This window comes from Mustela lutreola, chromosome 6, assembly GCF_030435805.1.
Source record: "Mustela lutreola isolate mMusLut2 chromosome 6, mMusLut2.pri, whole genome shotgun sequence".
NCBI lineage: Eukaryota > Metazoa > Chordata > Mammalia > Carnivora > Mustelidae > Mustela > Mustela lutreola.
This window is the reverse complement of record NC_081295.1, coordinates 79,364,309-79,384,371: the sequence shown is the minus strand read 5'-3', so window position 1 is coordinate 79,384,371 and position 20,063 is coordinate 79,364,309. Positions and strand designations below refer to the sequence as shown.

The 20,063-nt window shown below is 35.5% G+C and overlaps 1 protein-coding gene across 5 annotated transcripts in view; it reads right to left on the bottom strand.

The window, feature by feature from the left end:
- Positions 1–20,063, bottom strand: part of TBC1D32 (TBC1 domain family member 32) — a 248,840-nt gene that overhangs the window by 147,969 nt on the left and 80,808 nt on the right. For all 5 annotated transcript variants that reach the window (XM_059177703.1, XM_059177706.1, XM_059177704.1 and 2 more), the window contains 3 exons: positions 18,043–18,181; positions 14,791–14,878; positions 12,740–12,858 (listed from right to left, as the gene is read on the bottom strand). In XM_059177703.1, the coding sequence (XP_059033686.1) occupies positions 12,740–12,858; positions 14,791–14,878; positions 18,043–18,181 (346 nt within the window). The remainder of the gene's footprint in view (positions 1–12,739; positions 12,859–14,790; positions 14,879–18,042; positions 18,182–20,063) is intronic.

Sequence of the window (20,063 nt, the reverse complement as noted above, 5' to 3'; positions counted from 1 at the left end):
TTATTTGCACATGAGGCATTCCATAGGTGAACATGAAACTTCCTCCTTTCATCTAAGAAATAAAACCATTCAGACCACATAGAATCATGATTACTTCTGATATGGTACTCTAAACTAATTATATAGAACATAAGGTAAAAATAATTTTGTATTAGCATACTGCAAGATTGTGATGTCTTAATAAACACTTGTAGAATTTAAGAAAATATTTATAACATAATCATGAGTTACCATAAAAACATAAGATGTTGCTAATATCAAACATTAATTATCCTAAAATTTATATTAGCACAAAACATTTTACTTCCATGTCTTGAAAAAAATAAGGCTTTGTAAGTAGTAAGGAAACTAATTAAAGGTTAAATATTTTATATATTTTGAGACTAAACCATTTTAAAATTACCCAAGATCAAACACTTTTTTATGAAATAAAACTCCTTCAGGTTGAAAATGATCACCCATTCACTTATTAATTCAAAATATTTTAACACCAGCTGTTTATTGGCAATTATGCCAGATGATAAAAGTAAAAATATGAATGAATAAAGGAATGGTCCCTGCCCTCAAGGACTCACACAGTAACAGAGGACAAATACACTATTAGAGCATTTAAAATGGTTCTCCAGGGGTGCCTGGGTGGCTCAGTTGGTTAAGCATCTGCCTTTGGCTCTGGTCATGATCCCAAGGTCCTGGGATCCAGCCCTACATGAGGCTCCCTGCTCAGCAGGGAGCCAGCTTCTCCCTTTCCCTCTGCCTGCTACTCTGCTTACTTATGCTCTGTCAAATAAATAAATAAATAAATAAAAATCTTTAAAAATTAAAAATAAATAAAATGGTTCTCTAAATTACCTGATAGTACCATACTATGGAGAGGGATGGAAGGACATTGGGAGGATCACATTATACAGCAAAGCAAGTGTGTGATAAGAACTGTGACTGCAAAGTAGCAAGCAGATAGGCAGATGTACTATGTTAACGAGCACTAATTTTATCCTTTAGAAAAAAAAAACACAGGTTTTCCAGAAAAGTAATGAAAATTTCACGTTATCTTATAAGATAGAAAGCTATGAAGGAAAACAGTTGTGAGGGTAGACAATACTGGGAAAAAAGAAATTAAGATTCAGAGTTCTAAGAATGAGATATCAACTACACTTATTACACCAAAACTGTATTTTCAAGTGTCTAATGCAGAAATCAGAAAGTGATTTAAAAAGGCAAATTTGAGATAAGAGAATCAAACCATTTAAAATAGTTTTACACCTTTCTAGTCTGTATGCCTTTTTTTTCCCCTCATCTTATCACACTAAGATCTAATACAATGCTAAATTGGTAAGAGTAAGCAGATTTTAGGTACAATATTTCACCATTAAATACGAGATTCACGTTTTTGATAGATTGTATGTATCAGATTGAAAGAAATCTTCTGGGTTTTTATCAAATATGGGCATTTAACTTTGTCAAATGATGTGTCCATGTCTACTGATATCATCATATGAGTCTTCTTTATTCTATTAATATAGTGAATTATCGTCCCATTTTAGAATAAGAAACCAACTTTCTGTTGCCTGGGATAAACCCCACTTGATCATAAAAAATAATAGATCCTTTTATATATTACTATAAGCAATTTGATAATATTTTGTGGGTTTTTTTTGGTAACAGTTTTTTCTAATCCACATCAATATTTTGCTGGCCTCCTCACATAAGTTAGAAATTGATTCTTCAACCTCTGTTTTGTGAAAAACTTTTTGTGAGATTGGTGTTCTTTCTCCTTTAACAGTTTCATAGAATTCACCAGTGAAATCATGTGGCTCTCTATGGTAAGTTTTTTAATAATTTGATTTCTTTAACAGAAATATAGCCACTAAGAATTTCTGTTTTATACTGGGTCAGTTTGGTAAGCATATTTAAGAAGTTTGTCGTTTTTATCTTAATTGTTTAATTTATAGCATAAAGCTGATTGTAATATTCCTTCATTATTCCCTAGTAACTATGGGATCTTCGGTGAAACTCTTCTTTCGTTCTTGATTAATTTGGGGTCCCTCATTTTCTTGATGTCTCTAGCCAGGAGTTTATTATTTTTAATAATCATTTGTAAGTACCAAATTTTGGTTTTGTTACTTCTCTTGTTTGTCTTTTTTCTGTTTCACTGATTTCTGCTTTATTATTTCCCTTCCTCCATGTTCTTTGGATATAACCTGTCCTTTTTCTAGTTTCTTCTAGAGTGAGAACCTGACTCTTAATTTTAGATATTTCTAATATAAATATTTACAGTTAAATTCCTCTTAGAACTCCTTCAGATACATTTGCAAGTTTTCTATTTTATTTTTATTTTCTGCTTTAAAATATTTCCTCGTTTCCCTTATGACTTCTTTGAGCTGTGTGTAATTCAGAAGTGTATTTTCAAATATTTCAGATTTTGCAGTTTCTAGCTTGTGATACTTAAATTCACTGTGGTCTCAGAACACACTTTGTATTATTCCAATCATTTTATATTTATGCAGACTTAACACTCTAGCCCAGCAAGTCTCTTGGTAAGCATGCTGAGTGCTCTTGAAAAGAATATGTGTTCTGCAGTCACTGAATATAGTATCCTATAAAGAGCAATTAGATCAAATGATGACTAGAGATATTCATATCATGTACCTGAGAACAGACTGAAAGATGTTACATCAATTGCTAAAAGAGGAATGTTAGTATCTTCAACTGTTACTATCCAGTTGCCTATTTCTTCCTTAAGGTATTTTAATACTTCACATATTTTGAATCTCATTTCTAGGACCATAACTAACTTATGGTTGTTATATCTTCCTGATATATTGACCAGATTATGTTCAAATGTTTCTTAATCCAACATTACTTCATTTTCTATGTCTCTGACATTAAATACTGCTACTGCAAGTCTTCTAATGTATACTTTTCCTTTCTTTTTTATATTCATTGACTTTCAACTTTTTCTTTAAAGTGAATTTCTTCAGAGACAGCGTATTATTGGGTCTTATTCTGAAAATCTTTAGTCTCTTACATGTAATACAATTATTGATTAGGGCTACAATTTCCCATTTGTTTTCTTTTTTCCCATCCCCTTTCTGAGTTTTGGGATTATTTTTAGAACTTTATTTTAGCTGTATCTTTTGCATTTACTTAGTGGTTTTTCCAGGTCAGCTATCCAACAGACCTCTCTGTGGTGTTGGAAATGTTATATTAATTGAACTATGCAACAGTCACTAGTTCCATGTGGCTACTGAACACTTAAGATATGATTAAATGTACTTGAGGGACTGCATCTTTAACTTCGATTTTAAGTAGGTTTATATAGCCATATGGTACTATTGTCTATCATATTCTAAAGCACAGATAACAGAGAAGTAAGAGGAGGGTGAACTGGAAATAAATTTAGTGTACCTCATATACTGAGGCCACATTATTATTTTCTACAATTTAAAATATAGCAAAATTAAATCCAGAAAGTAAAATTAAATCCCAATTTTCTAGGGAATAATATTTAGAATTATAAGCTGGGTACTAAGAATGTTTGCTATGAGTTGTTTCTAGATTATTCAGTCGGTAGCTTAGAGGAGCATACATTTTTTTTTTAATAGAAATTAACATTAGTTTATACTGACATTTCTAATGCAAAGTCAAATTAGTTAAATAAAATCCCAACCTTATAAGAGAAAAAAAATATTTTTTAGGGATTAAAATTAATGTTGTTCCACTTCATGTAAAATTTAAGAATCGTGAAACCACATAGATTTGTATACCATTAATACCACTTGCTTATCCTGTGTGGTAGACCTGTCATATATATTAACTCTAAGTATAAAATAAATCCCATTATTGTGATAGTTTTCTTATAAACAGTCTTATGAATTAAGAGAAAAACAGGTTTGTTTGTTTTTTAAGATTTTATTTATTTGAGAGAGAAAGAGTGCACACACGAACACAGGTGAGCAAGGGGTAAAGGGAGAGGCAAAGGGAGTAGAAGAGAGAGGAAGGGAGAGGAAGAAAGGAAGAGAGAGAATTTCAAGCAGACACCACACTGAGGGGGTGGCTTGACAGAAGGCTCAGATTTCACACTCCTAAGCCAAAACCAAGGCAAATGCTTAATGGACTGAGCCGCCTAACTGCCCCAACAGGCTTTTTTTTTTTTTTTTTTTAAAGATTTTATTTATTTATTTTACAGAGAGAGATCACAAGTAGGCAGAGAGGCAGGCAGAGAGAGAGGAGGAAGCAGGCTCCCCGCTGAGCAGAGAGCCTGATGCGGGGCTCGATCCCAGGACCCTGAGATCATGACCTGAGCCGAAGGCAGCAGCTTAACCCACTGAGCCACCCAGGTGCCCCCAACAGGCTTTTTTATACTCAACTCACCTACCTGCAATTTCTTTTCAGTCTGAAAATCCAAATATCCATCAGGTATCATTGTCCTTCAACCTGAAGAAATTCTTTGAGTGTTAATTAAATGCAGGTTTGCTGGAAAATATTCTCTTAGCCTTTGAAGTTTAATTTACTTTTATCCTTGAGTATTTTTGCTGGATACAGAAATCTAGGTGGACTGGGCTTCTCTCCTTTCAGCACATTAAAGATATGCTATTATCTCCTGGCCTCTGCAGTTTCTAATTAGACATACTGCAGTTTCTAACAACACACTTTACTGCTATTCCTCTGTGTATGCGATTTTCTATACCTTCTTTCCAGATTTTCTTTTTATCTTTACTTTTCAGCAGTTTGTATGTCTATAATGAGCCTTATTGTGGTTTCCTTTGCATTTTCATTCTTTGTATACTCTTCCTTGGGACTCACTAAGATTCTTGATCTGTAAGTTTACGTTTTTCAAGATATTTGGAAATTCAGTTTTTGTTTAATATCTTTCTGTCCCAATTCTCTTTCTCTTCAATATACCAATCAAATGTATTCAACCTCTTGATACAGGTCTCACAAATCACAGAAGCATCCCTTAGTTTTTCTCTCTGCTCTTCAGATTATATAATTTCTATTGATCTATCCCAACTTCATGGACTAGTTTTTCTGTCATATTTAAATATTCTATTAAGCTCATCTAGAAAATTATTTCAGATAAGATGTTTAGTTCTAGAATTTCTATCTGGTTCTTTTAAATGGTTTCTATTTATCTACTACAATTTCCAGTTTCGTTATTCATTACAAGCATATCTTCCTTTGCATGCTACTTATAATAACAACTTCAAAATTCTTACAGATAATTCCAACTCAATATTTATTACTTACCTTTTTCTGGGTTTGAATCACATTTCTCTTATTCTCCATATGTCTAGTAATTATGGAATACATCCAATATATTATGAAAGATATATTCCACAATGCTGATTTTTTTTACTTTTTAATTTTTTATAAACATATATTTTTATCCCCAGGGGTACAGGTCTGTGAATCACCATTTTTACACACTTCACAGCACTCACCAAAGCACATAGCATCTCCAATGTCCATAATCCCATCCCATTCTCCCAACCACCCTCCCCCTAGCAACCCTCAGTTTGTTCTGTGAGATTAAGAGTCACTTATGGTTTGTCTCCCTCCAAATTCCATCTTGTTTCATTGATTCTTCTTCTACCCACTTAAGCGCCCATGTTGCATCACCACTTCCTCATATCAGGGAGATCATATGATAGTTGTCTTTCTCTGCTTGACTTATTTCGCTAAGCATGATACGCTCTAGTTCCATCCATGTTGTCGCAAATGGCAAGATTTCATTTCTTTTGATGGCTGCATAGTATTCCATTGCGTATATATACCACATCTTCTTGATCCATTCATCTGGTGATGGACATCTAGGTTCTTTCCATAGTTTGGCTATTGTGGACATTGCTGCTATAAACATTCGGGTGCACGTGCCCCTTTGGATCACTACGTTTGTGTCTTTAGGGTAAATACCCAGTAGTGCAATTGCTGGGTCATAGGGCAGTTCTGTTTTCAACATTTTGAGGAACCTCCATGCTGTTTTCCAGAGTGGCTGCACCAGCTTGCATTCCCACCAACAGTGTAGAAGGGTTCCCATTTCTTCGCTTCCTCGCCAGCATCTGTCATTTCCTGACTTGTTTATTTTAGCCATTCTGACTGGTGTGAGGTGATATCTCATTGTGGTTTTGATTTGTATTTCCCTGATGACGAGTGATATGGAGCACTTTTTCATGTGTCTGTTGGCCATCTGGATGTCTTCTTTGCAGAAATGTCTGTTCATGTCCTCTGCCCATTTCTTGATTGGATTATTTGTTCTTTGGGTGTTGAGTTTGCTAAGTTCTTTATAAATTCTGGACACTAGTCCTTTATCTGATATGTCGTTTGCAAATATCTTCTCCCATTCTGTCAGTTGTCTTTTGATTTTGTTAACTGTTTCCTTTGCTATGCAAAAGCTTTGGATCTTGATGAAATGCCAATAGTTCATTTTTGCCCTTGCTTCCCTTGCCTTTGGCGTTGTTCCTAGGAAGATGTTGCTGTGGCTGAGGTCGAAGAGGTTGCTGCCTGTGTTCTCCTCAACGATTTTGATGGATTCCTTTCGCACATTGAGATCCTTCATCCATTTTTAGTCTATTTTCGTGTGTGGTGTAAGGAAATGGTCCAATTTCATTTTTCTGCATGTGGCTGTCCAATTTTCCCAGCACCATTTATTGAAGAGGCTGTCTTTTTTCCATTGGACATTCTTTCCTGCTTTGTCAAAGATTAGTTGACTGTAGAGTTGAGGGTCTATTTCTAGGCTCTCTATTCTGTTCCATTGATCTATGTGTCTGTTTTTGTGCCAGTACCATGCTGTCTTGATGATGACAGCTTTGTAATAGAGATTGAAATCCGGAATTGTGATGCCACCAACTTTGGCTTTCCTTTTCAATATCCCTTTGGCTATTCGAGGTCTTTTCTGGTTCCATATAAATTTTAGAATTATTTGTTCCATTTCTTTGAAAAAGATGGATGGTACTTTGATAGGAATTGCATTAAATGTGTAGATTGCTTTAGGTAGCATAGACATTTTCACAATATTTATTCTTCCAATCCAGGAGCATGGAACATTTTTCCATTTCTTTGTGTGTCTTCCTCAATTTCTTTCATGAGTATTTTATAGTTTTCTGAGTATAGATTCTGTGCCTCGTTGGTTAGGTTTATTCCTAGGTATCTTATGGTTTTGGGTGCAATTGTAAATGGGATTGACTCCTTAATTTCTCTTTCTTCTGTCTTGTTGTTGGTGTAGAGAAATGCAACTGATTTCTGTGCATTGATTTTATATCCTGACACTTTACTGAATTCCTGTATAAATTCTAGCAGTTTTGGAGTGGAGTCTTTTGGGTTTTCCACATATAGGATCATATCATCTACAAAGAGTGATAATTTGATTTCTTCTTTGCCGATTTGGATCCCTTTAATTTCCTTCTGTTGTCTGATTGCTGAGGCTAGGACCTCTAGTACTATGTTGAATAGCAGTGGTGATAATGGACATCCTTGCGGTGTTCCTGACCTTAGAGGAAAAGCTTTCAGTCTTTCTCCATTGAGAATGATATTTGCGGTGGGTTTTTCATAGATGGCTTTGATGATATTGAGGTATGTGCCCTCTATCCCTACACTTTGAAGAGTTTTGATCAGCAAGGGATGCTGTACTTTGTCAAATGCTTTTTCAGCATCTATTGAGAGTATCATATGGTTCTTGTTCTTTCTTTTATTGATGTGTTGTATCACACTGACTGATTTGCGGATGTTGAACCAACCTTGCAGCCCTGGAATAAATCCCACGTGGTCGTGGTGAATAATCCTTTTAATGTACTGTTGAATCCTATTGGCTAGTATTTTGTTGAGTATTTTCGCATCTGTGTTCATCAAGGATATTGGTCTATAGCTCTCTTTTTTGATGGGATCCTTGTCTGGTTTTGGGATCAAGGTGATGCTGGCCTCATAAAATGAGTATGGGAGTTTTCCTTCCATTTCTATTTTTTGGAACAGTTTCAGGAGAATAGGAATTAGTTCTTCTTTAAATGTTTGGTAGAATTCCCCCGGGAAGCCGTCTGGCCTTGGGCTTTTGTTTGTTTGGAGATTTTTAATGACTGTTTGAATCTCCTTACTGGTTATGGGTCTGTTCAGGCTTTCTATTTCTTCCTGGTTCAGTTGTGGTAGTTTATATGTTTCTAGGAATGCATCCATTTCTTCCAGATTGTCAAATTTGTTGGCATAGTGTTGCTCATAATTTGTTCTTATAATAGTTTGTATTTCTTTGGTGTTAGTTGTGATCTCTCCTCTTTCATTCATGATTTTATTTATTTGGGTCCTTTTTCTTTTTTTTTTTTTTGATATGTTGGGCCGGGGTTTATCAATTTTATTAATTCTTTCAAAGAACCAGCTCCTAGTTTCGTTGAATTGTGCTATTGTTTTTTTGGTTTCTATTCATGGATTTCTGCTCTGATCTTTATGATTTCTCTTCTCCTGCCGGGCTTAGGTTTCTTTCTTGTTCTTTCTCCAGCTCCTTTAGGTGTAGGATTAGGTTGTGTATTTGAGACCTTTCTTGTTTCTTGAGAAAGGCTTGTACTGCTCTATATTTTCCTCTCAGGACTGCCTTTGTTGTGTCCCACAGATTTTGAACCGTTATATTTTCATTATCATTTGTTTCCATGATTTTTTTCAATTCTTCTTTAATTTCCCGGTTGACCCATTCATTCTTTAGAAGGATGCTGTTTAGTCTCCATGTATTTGGGCTCCTTCCAAACTTCCTTTTGTGGTTGAGTTCTAGCTTTAGAGCATTGTGGTCTGAAAATATGCAGGGAATGATCCCAATCTTTTGATACCGGTTGAGTCCTGATTTAGGACCGAGGATGTTATCTATTCTGGAGAATATTCCATGTGCACTAGAGAAGAATGTGTATTCTGTTGCTTTGAGATGAAATGTTCTGAATATATCTGTGATGTCCATCTGGTCCAGTGTGTCGTTTAAGGCCTTTATTTCCTTGCTGATCTTTTGCTTGGATGATCTGTCCCTTTCAGTGAGGGGAGTGTTAAAATCCCCTACTATTATTGTATTGTTGTTTATGTGTTTCTTTGATTTGGTTATTAATTGGTTTATATAGTTGGCTGCTCCCACATGGGGGGCATAGATATTTAAAATTGTTAGATCTTCTTGTTGGGAAGACACTTTGAGTATGATATAGTGTCCTTCCTCATCTCTTATTATAGTCTTTGGCTTAAAATCTAATTGATCTGATATAAGGATTGCCACTCCTGCTTTCTTCCGATGTCCATTAGCATGGTAAATTCTTTTCCACCCCCTCACTTTAAATCTGGAGGTGTCTTCAGGCTTAAAATGAGTTTCTTGGAGGCAACATATAGATGGGTTTTTTTTTTTTTTTATCCATTCTGATACCCTGTGTCTTTTGACAGAGGCATTTAGCCCATTAACATTCAGGGTAACTATTGAGAGATATGAATTTAGTGCCATTGTATTGCCTGTAAGGTGACTGTTACTGTATATGGTCTATGTTCCTTTCTGATCTACCACTTGTAGGCTCTCTCTTTGCTTAGAGGACCCCATTCAATATTTCCTGTAGAGCTGGTTTGGTGTTTGCAAATTCTTTCAGTTTTTATTTGTCCTGGAAGCTTTTAATCTCTCCTTCTATTTTCAATGATAGCCTAGCTGGATATAGTATTCTTGGCTGCATGTTTTTCTCGTTAGTGCTCTGAAAATATCATGCCAGTTCTTTCTGGCCTGCCAGGTCTCTGTGGATAAGTCAGCTGCCAATCTAATATTTTTACCATTGTATATTACAGACTTCTTTTCCCTGGCTGCTTTCAGGATTTTCTCTTTGTCACTGAGACTTGTAAATTTTACTATCAGGTGACGGGGTGTGGGCCTATTCTTATTGATTTTGAGGGGCGTTCTCTGAACCTCCTGAATTTTGATGCTCATTCCCTTTGCCATATTGGGGAAATTCTCCCCAATAATTCTCTCCAGTATAGCTTCTGCTCCCCTCTCTCTTTCTTCTTCTTCTGGAATCCCAATTATTCTAATGTTGTTTCGTCTTATGGTGTCACTTATCTCTCGAATTCTCCCCTCGTGGTCCAGTAGCTGTTTGTCCCTCTTTTGCTCAGCTTCTTTATTCTCTGTCATTTGGTCTTCTATATCACTAATTCTTTCTTCTGCCTCATTTATCCTAAGAGTGAGAGCCTCCATTTTTGATTGTACCTCATTAATAGCTTTTTTTATTTCAACTTGGTTAGATTTTAGTTCTTTTATTTCTCTGGAAAGGGCTTTTATATATCCTGAGAGGGTTTGTCTAATATCTTCCATGCCTTTTTCGAGCCAGGCTAGAACCTTGAGAATTGTCATTCTGAACTCTAGATCTGACATATTACCAATGTCTGTATTGATTAGGTCCCTAGCCTTCAGTATTGCCTCTTGTTCTTATTTTTGTGGTGAATTTTTCCGTCTTGTCATTTTATCCAGATCAGAGTTTATGGAGGAGCAAGTAAAATACTAAAAGGGTGGCAACAACTCCAGGAAAATAAGCTTTAACCAAATCAGAAGAGATCCCAAATCGTGAGGGGGTAGAATGGGAATAAAAGAGGTTCATAAAGGGAGAGAGAAAAAAAATAAAGAACGAAAGAAAGAATTTAAAAAAAAAGAAAACGAATAAAGAAAAATATAAAAAAGAAAAAATATATATATTAGATAAACTAGTTAAAAAACGTTATAAAAGAAAAGGGTAAAAGTTAAAAAAAAAATTTTTACCAGAAGGCAGAAAAAAAAAACAAAAAATGAAAAAGAAAAAAATTAAATTATCTGCAAGACTAAAAAAAATCACAGGGAGAAAGCCATGAGTTCCGTGCTTTGCTTTCTCCTCCTCTGGAATTTGGCTGCTCTCCTTGGTATTGAAACCGTACTCCTTGGTAGGTGAACTTGGTCTCGGCTGGATTTCTTGTTGATCTTCTGGGGGAGGGGCCTGGTGTAGTGATTCTCAAGTGTCTTTGCCCCAGGCGGAATTGCTCCGCCCTTAACAGGGGCTGGGCTGAGTAATCCGCTCGGGTTTGCTTTCAGGAGCATTTGTTCCCTGAGCGCTTTCCGTAGAGTTCCGGAGGATGGGAATACAAATGGCGGCGTCCTGGTCTCCGGCCCGGAGGAGCCGAGAGCCCGGGGCCCCACTCCTCAGTGCGCCCTCAGAGAACATCGCCCAGTTACTCCCGTCTGCCTGACCTCCGGCTGCGCTCCGAGCTCACCGAGCCTGCGACCGGTTCAAGGTAACACCGAGCTGTGATCTTACTGTTGGCTCTGTCTCTGTAGCCGGCTTTCCCGTTCCAATACCCGCAAGCTCTGTGACACTCAGACACCCACGATCCTTCTGTGACCCTGTGGGACCTGAGGCCACACTGACCCCGCGTGGGCTTCGCCCCGGTTTAGCCTCTGGAGCGATGTCCCTCAGCGGAACAGACTTTTAAAAGTCCTGATTTTGTGCGCCGTTGCTCCGCCGCTTGCCGGGAGCCGGCCCCTCCCCCCGTGGTCTATCTTCCCGTCGCTTTGGATTCACTTCTCCGCCAGTCCTACCTTTCAGAAAGTGGTTGTTTTTCTGTTTCCAGAATTGCTGTTCTTCTCTTCGATCTGCCGATGGATTTGCAGGTGTTTGCAATCTTTAGATAAGCTATCTAGCTGATCTCCTGGTAGCTGAAGTAGTCTCAGCCTGCTACTTCTCCGCCATCTTGACTCCTCCCTCCACAATGCTGATTTTAACTTAACAGTTTAACAGGGCAAATTCAAGCTCTAAACTCTGACCTCTGTGGTATGAACATCTGATATCTCTTGAGTCCAAGTTCAGGGGAGAGTCTTATATTTGGATGGCATACAAACAAAATTTAAGTGCCCCCTATGTACTTCTCTCCTTCCCAGAGACTTCCTTCCATGTGCCAGCTGCTGTGTAGCCCCTAAAACTCTTCTCTTTTGATTTTTCAAACTTGTTAGAATATGGATATCTCTGTGGATTCTTGCCCTCAGGCAAAAGTCTGTTAAATCCAGAATCTCAAGCAGTCCAATCTATTCATCTGCACACTGTCTCCCCTCCTTTTTTGGGGGTTGGGGGGAGTCTCTTTTTAGCCATTCTGTTGCTTTTTTAAGTCTCTTTTCAAGAGTTTGTGTTTACTACTGGAGGGAAGTAGCCTAGCATTACAGAAAACAAAATTTCATTTTTTAAAATAATTTTATAACATTTTCTTTTCAACTTTCCCAGCCTGCCATAAAGTCAAAGTTAGGAATTCTCAAGTCATTTAGCTTTAGTGAAATTTGGGAAATATGTCAAATACATAAAAGCCATTGAATTATAATAGAACATTGTATAGGTACTTTAGAATTTCTCCTTTTTTGGCACATTACTCTAAATGACAATTTTCTATTAGATTTAAACAAAGGGCAAAAGCTTCCTCTTTTTTTTTTTTCCTTTGGTTGATTGGTTTTTGTTTTAGGGTTTTGGTAGGGTGAGTGAGGTTGTTTTTCATAATGTCTGCTGTGTCTTACTCTTCGATAGAAAAAAATTACAGTAAAAACAATGTGAAAGGAAAACATTCTTACGAAATGCAATTCCCATTAAACACTAGTAGTTCTAACCACTTTTTGAAAACAAAAAAAAAAATTAGAACTGAAACAAAGGAGTTAAAAGAAAGTTAGGAAAAGCTGCTGATTGTAACCTAATATATATAAAGTCAGGATGAAGTAATTTCTGAGAGAGATACCCAGATCATTCCCTACCTTTTGACAGCTCCGGTCAATAGGATCCACTGGAGTAGATCTGGGATGGGTTACTCTAACATCATCTCTTCCACATTCCAGATTGGCCCATAATTCAGTTATAAGTGCATTAATAAATCCTAAGAAGAATTATTTTACATTATTTTACTATTTCTTGGGATTATAGAGAAATACATAATTATCCCTCTGACAAGACTGGTCCACAGTGACAACAGACACATACTTACATCTTGATTAAAAAATAACTTCTAACCTTGGTAAAAATTGTATCTCCTACTGTTCACTATATCTTCATGATACCTCACTGTCATAAAACTGCATAATGACTAAATTCTGAGACACTATCTCCCTGGAGAACTGAATTTTGAGTCTTACAATTTATCCCTTAGCCAATAACATCTGAGCATGTTTTCCTGAAAAATAAGATTTATACTTTACTCTGCAAATGGGCCAACAATGAAAGGTGGCTGAAAGGTTGTATGTGTGTGTGTGTGTGTGCATGTGTGTAGGAGCTATCAGGAGGCAGGGTAGGCAAACAGTGTGTGTTCCTTATCCCAATATATATACTAATATAACTTTTTTTTAAATTCTTATGCTTGAAACAATTGAATTTCACACAACTTTTGGCTCAACAGAATTTAAATTCTCATGAGTAAGATACTATATGACTAAATGAAAGTGATTATTAAGGTTGATTATTAAATTTTTATGAAGAATCAAATTACATAAAAAAGTGTAAGACAGAATATCTAATAAAATCAGTAAGTTCATAATAACATCAGAGCAGAAAGGCTCCTGTGATATAAAAGAAAAAATATGGAATCTGAAATAAAAAATATCAGGGTTGAAATTATAAACCTGCCAGCTTAATAGTGGTATGTCCTTATACAAATCCCTTAACTTCTTAGAGCATCAGTTCCCCCTTTTGAAAATTGAAATAGTGCTATATTTGAGGGCTGACATGAAGTATAAATGGGATGATACATGTAGAGTTACTAATATACTACCCTAAGACATCATAGGAACTCAATCAGTGTTAGTCTTCTCTCCATTGCCCTGTAAGATAACTGATATCATGAGGCTTAGAAGCTTAATGACTTGGCCAACAGGGAAATGTGAGGTTAAATCTAGTCTCCATATGCTTCCATTAATGTGCCTCTACTATGGAAATAGATTAGATTATATACCAAATAGAAGAAGAAATAAGTTGTTCAGTTTATGACAACTTCTACCAAGAAACATGTTTCATAATATTCCAAATTAGCTTGTCAAAAAGCTTTTAAGATATATTATAGTAAAATATTTTCATTTAAGGAGAGAATCAGTTGTGGTCAGTGATGTTATAGTTCATCAACCCTACGCTTTCAAAAATAAAACCATAGAATCTCTATTAGAGGTATGTCTTGTCTCTGGTTCAGGGTTCAGATAACCTTAGATATCTTAAGTTAGCAATGTTTAAACTTCTTAAAAATCCAATCCATAGTAGATAATACATGCTGACTGCAAATACAGTGGTGAAAACTAAGTGGTAAGAGGAAAGCTTTCAAGAAGCAAAAGAGGAAGAAGGGAAATAAGGAAATGGGATGTATGTATGTATGCTAATTATTGTGGTTGTAAATTCTGAAGCATATACAGGCCACTAAAACTGAGCATTAAGAAATCCTGTAAGATTCAAAAAAGGAAAAAAGAAAAAAAGAAATCCTGTAAGATTCAGCTGTACTGAGAGGACAACATCCTTTTGATTTATAACATAAAGACAATTTTCTAAAGCATCAAGTACTTCTCAGTTTAATTCATTATGTTCCCTATTCTCAAAAAAGAGAACAAGGCTGTGTGTACATATATCTTTCAAGAGAAAAAAAATCCCATTGCAATTTCATGGAAGTGAAAAAATAAAGGACACCCTGTAACTTTCCCTTACCTAAGAGAAAGTAACAGGGAAAAGAACTTTAGAGTAAACATCCTAAGAGCTGATCATGCCAGTTAAATTCTCCATCGGCCTGCTCATTTTATTTAAAATAATCAGAATTCTAATTAAAAGGAAAACTTACCCGAACTTTGTAGTGCTATTGCACCTGCTGCTGTGGATGCCACTTGTGTCACCAAAACTCCATAGCCAAACTTTTTATGCCTGCTGATCTAACAACATAAGTAAGGAACAATGAAAAGCAGGAAAACATAAAATGCTAATACTTTCTTCATACGTTACAGGCAGAGTAACTGATTCTCCTTATTACAGTACTACACATTCTTTCAGGTAAAGATAATTAGCAGCAAACACAAATCAGACACCCTATCAATGAGTTAATATTTTTCACAATCCTATTTCAGATATAGGTCCTAGCCCTAGCCTTCAAATTAAGTAGATTTTTGCCTTGAATGAGTCACTTCTCTAGGTCTCAGTCTCTTCATACATAAAATAAGCAACTTTGACCAGATGAAGATTAACATGCCTTCTGACTTTAAATTGTATTATTTTATTCCTTAGTTTAGTTCTTCAATAATAAATTTCCTCATTAATAAATCTGTATTATCAGTTGAACTATACTTATAAATAGCCGAGAAACTTTAAAAAATAGTATCTTCTTAATGGTAATTATTTTTAGAGGAAATCTGATTTTTTTCTCCTTGTGATATATATATATATCACAAACACACACACACAAAGAATTCTCATCAGTAACACACAGGTTTCTAAACAGTGTTGTGGAAAACCTTGGATAATTTGTTATGTCCCAAAGAGAGTACTATACATACATTCATGGTAAAGCACAAAAATATCACGCTTGGCAAAAAACAGAATATGAAAATAATAAACATTAAAAAATATTCCTTCTCAGATCTTAGTTATGACCAGGTTGGCTAATAAAATGGCTGAATTCTAAACAAAGTTAACTAACCATTTATAATTTTTATTTTTTCAACATTCCATTAAAAGGATCTGTTTTAATCAAATTTTAAAAATACAAACTGTACGTTCAGATTTGAGGGCAAAAAGAAAAGTAGGAAGGAACTAAAAGATCATGGGAAAGAATTAGATTTCTTCAATTTTCTGCTATTCATGTTTTATAAGTTTGCTTTCCTTTTCTAATTTTATTACTTATCTTTTCCACTTTCCTTAATTTACCATACATTAGTTCTGTAGTTAGATAACACAGAGGTACAGAAATATGAATTTTTTTTTCCTGCTTGCCCTCCTCTGTAATAACTCAAAAAATACCTTACACATCAGTCATCCCCACTGACTCTGCTGATTTTGATACTAATAGCCACAGGAGCCTCCCAAATTCATATTAAGTACTGAAAAGGAAGAGGCAAAGCAAAACTTCAGAAAAGTTAGACATGCTTGACTAAAGTATGACTTAACTTTCAGGAACACTGTTAAAGACAAGTTCTAGTCTTACTGCCTTCAGTAACTAGGTGTGAGCATTCACAGATCATTTTACAAAATGTGGATCTCTACTTTCTCTTCAGCAAAATTAAGGAAATGGACTAGTAGTTTTCATACAAGATATCAGAGAGTCTAAATTTTCAAAAAATGTCCTGAATAGCATAAAACATCATTAAAATATTAAATCATATTATAAGGTTGTGCATTACTGAGATTTAGGGAACAGTATCCTCTATTATAACCACCAGTGTGGTACAAAAGAAGGCTAAATTCTTTTAATATTCATAAATGTTAAAACAATGACATCTAGTCTTAGATATATGATCACAGTAGCAAAAGTTATGTATGCATAGTCTCAAGCATCTGAGAAAGAAAAATGTCTTTGAATTGCTTTAGTATTTTCAAAAATGTAAAAAACAAAACAAAATAAAACAAAAAACCACACACACACACACACACACAAAAACACAAACAAACAAACAAAAAAACCCACCCAAATGGTTAATTAAGTACACAAGGAGATTCAAACTCACCAGCAGAGAAATTCATATTAAAATGACAAATTCATTTATGTAAACTTAAAACTCCCCAAAACCTTAAATATTTACTATAGTCTGAATATTTGTGTCCCTATAAAATTCATGTGTTGAAATCCTAAACCCCAAAGGTGATATAGTGAATGGGACCTTGATTAGATCATGAGGTGGTTGAGTCCCCAAGAATAGGATTAGTACTCTTCCAAAAAAGATCCCGGAGAGCTCCCTAGCCCTTATCCATGTGAGGATACAATGACACATCTATGATCAGAAGAGGGCCCTCACCTGACCACACTGGCATCCTGATCGTGGACTTCCAGGCTCCAGAATTGTAAGCAATAAATGTGTGCTGTTTATAAACCACACAATCAATGGTATTTTAACAGCCTAAATGGACTAAGACAATATTTGACAAGAAGTATCCACACCCCAAGATACTATACATATTAAACACATTAGCATGGAACCCAGGGATAAAGGAATACATGCCAGGTGAAATGGAAGTGTGACTCAGAAATGGCAGAGGAATCAAATTAATCAAAACAGATACCTTACATGCACAGATGAGAAGAGATGCCATAAACTGTGGTATATAAATAACTAAGTTCTCTATACTTGAGGTCCAACTAGATAAGAAATAAAAACACATCTGCACATACAAACCTAATATCATAAACCCATGAACAAATTTTCATATGTTTTATTTGTGAAGGGATGCTTAGGGCCCTCCCTCATAAACCATCTACTCTTCCAGGCAAAAACTCTGAGTTATTTGTGTTTTTATAAGTTTAAGCAAAAGCAGGAAATTAGAACTGAAGAACAAATAAAATGTTATTTACAACCTGGTAACCTAGTAACATCAATATACAACAGCTGCCAGAAACAAGACACAATTTAAAAGCATACATATGATCCAAAAAGCCAAGTTCAGGGATGTTTATGCTATCACAGCAAGAAGCTGAATACACCTCAATGAACTTCTGAGAAAGGGCTAAATTATGCTCTACAAGTATTTTTTTTAATGTGAGAACTAAATTCTTATTAACATGTGCATTTAAGCCCAATGAGGTTTATCCCCTTCCTGAAAGTCCATCCAGTTTTAGTGTAATCAAAATTTATTGTATTTATAACACATCTGGATGGTTAAATGTATTTTTCAATTCCATCTGGTTACTTCCCATCCTGTAAACACATCCATAGAGAGCAACATCAATTCAAATGCTTTCCTGAAAAAATATCAAGTTAAAAATTACAATGCTATATGGCTTTTTAATTGGGGTTTAATAACCTCTTCTGCAGAGAAGACAGAATGATATTCTTAATGGCTTTTACAACAACAAAAATTCTTTTTGACTGCGGCAGATGGTAATTCATACCTGTAATTTTTTTGCATATCGGTTGAACATAAATGTCACACATTCATTGATGGCACCTGTTCTTTGAAGAAAGAGTAGTCCTTTGGGAGTGGCAGCAAAATTTAGTAAATCATCTAACAAATTCTCTTCCCAAGCCATACTGAAACAGGTAAAAGAAAAGTACACATTTCATTATTACACTCAAAACTGAAAAGAAAATAATTTCAGCTTAATACTGCTAATAAACTTACAGAGTACGTACTGATGGCCAAGTATGCAGTTTTAAAAAGTAAGATAAATAAAAAGTATGGTTTCCATGAGAGTGAGTTATTTTATATTTTCTATGCCAATAATTTTCTTCCACTTTAATCAAATGTTAACTATAGGTGTCAGCATTTTTATTACATCTAGTTTCTCTCATCTTCACTTTAATTTCATTCTCTTCTCCTACCATAATTCTGCTGGGCCTGAATCCCCAAGTCCCAACTCTACCTTATTTCCATACTTTCTTTTCATTACAGAGTATCTGTCTTTCAACTTTATAAGGCATATCAGGAACAGTACCTTTATTTTCATAGGTTTTTAATTTTACTTTTAGAGAATGATTTTTTTTCCTCAAACTCTTTTAAAAGGAAGGACAGTAACATTCTCCAGAGAAAAATTCTGCAACATTCAGAAGACAGAGTTAATAGGAGAGTCAGAGCAAGAAATGCGGAAATGTAGGGGGGGGATATGAGCACTTCATTTGGAAGTACCAAAAGGAGAAAATGGATTACCTACTCGATAGTCCTAGTCATCTGGAAAGAAACTTTGCATATAAAAATAGGCAAAAAACCAATACCTACATGTATAGTGAAATTTTGAGTACGGAGATGAATGCCATTTTCCCCCAAGGAAGTATCAGAAGTCTTTTTTGAAAAGGATTGTAAAGAAATTTGAAATTTAAAATTGAATGATTAGTTCATGTTTTGACATCTATCCCTCTATACCAGTAACACAAAGCAATGGCCAAAGATATAACCATGTTTAAATAACAAATTCCACTATGGACAGAGAACAGAAATACAAAGAAATAGAACTCTACTTTTAAGGTAAATGCAGGCAACAGAAACCAAATTTATTGTTCCAGTAGGATATAAAGGACTAACGGAATTACCTCCGAGACACAAGACTAGTGCTAGACTCACTGCTTAAACCTAAGACTGGATAAGACTAATAAAAATAATATATATTTAACCAGATTAAAACAAAATTTATATACTTAAAAAATACTACATACATAGTTTGGCTATTGTGGACATTGCTGCTATAAACATTCGGGTGCACGTGCCCTTTGGATCACTACATTTGTATCTTTAGGGTAAATACCCAGGAGTGCAATTGCAGAGTCATAGGAAAGTTCTATTTTTAATTTCTTGAGGAATCTCCACACTGTTCTCCAAAGAGGCTGCACCAACTTGCATTCCCATCAACACTGTGGGAGGGTTCCCCTTTCTCCACATCCCCTCCAACACATGTTGTTTCCTGTCTTGCTAGTTTTGGCCATTCTAACTGGTATAAGGTGATATCTCAATGTAGTTTTAATTTGAATCTCCCTGATGGCTAGTGATGATGAACATTTTTTCATGTGTCTGAGAGCCATATGTATGTCTTTATTGGAGAAGTCTCTGTTCCTATCTTCTGCCCATTTTTTGATATGATTGTCTGTTTTGTGTGTGTTGAGTTTGAGGAGTTCTTTATAGATCCTGGATATCAACCTTTTGTCTCTACTGTCATTTGCAAATATCTTCTCCCATTCCGTGGGTTGCCTCTTTGTTTTATTGACTATTTCCTTTGCTGTGCAGAAGCTTTTGATTTTGATGAAGTCCCAAAAGTTCATCTTTGCCTTTGTTTCCTTTGCCTTTGGAGACATATCTTGAAAGAAATTGCTGTGGCTGATATCGAAGAGATTACTGCCTATGCTCTCCTCTAGGACTCTGATGGAGTCCTGTCTCACATTGAGGTCTTTTATCCATTTTGAGTTTATCTTTGTGTATGGTGTA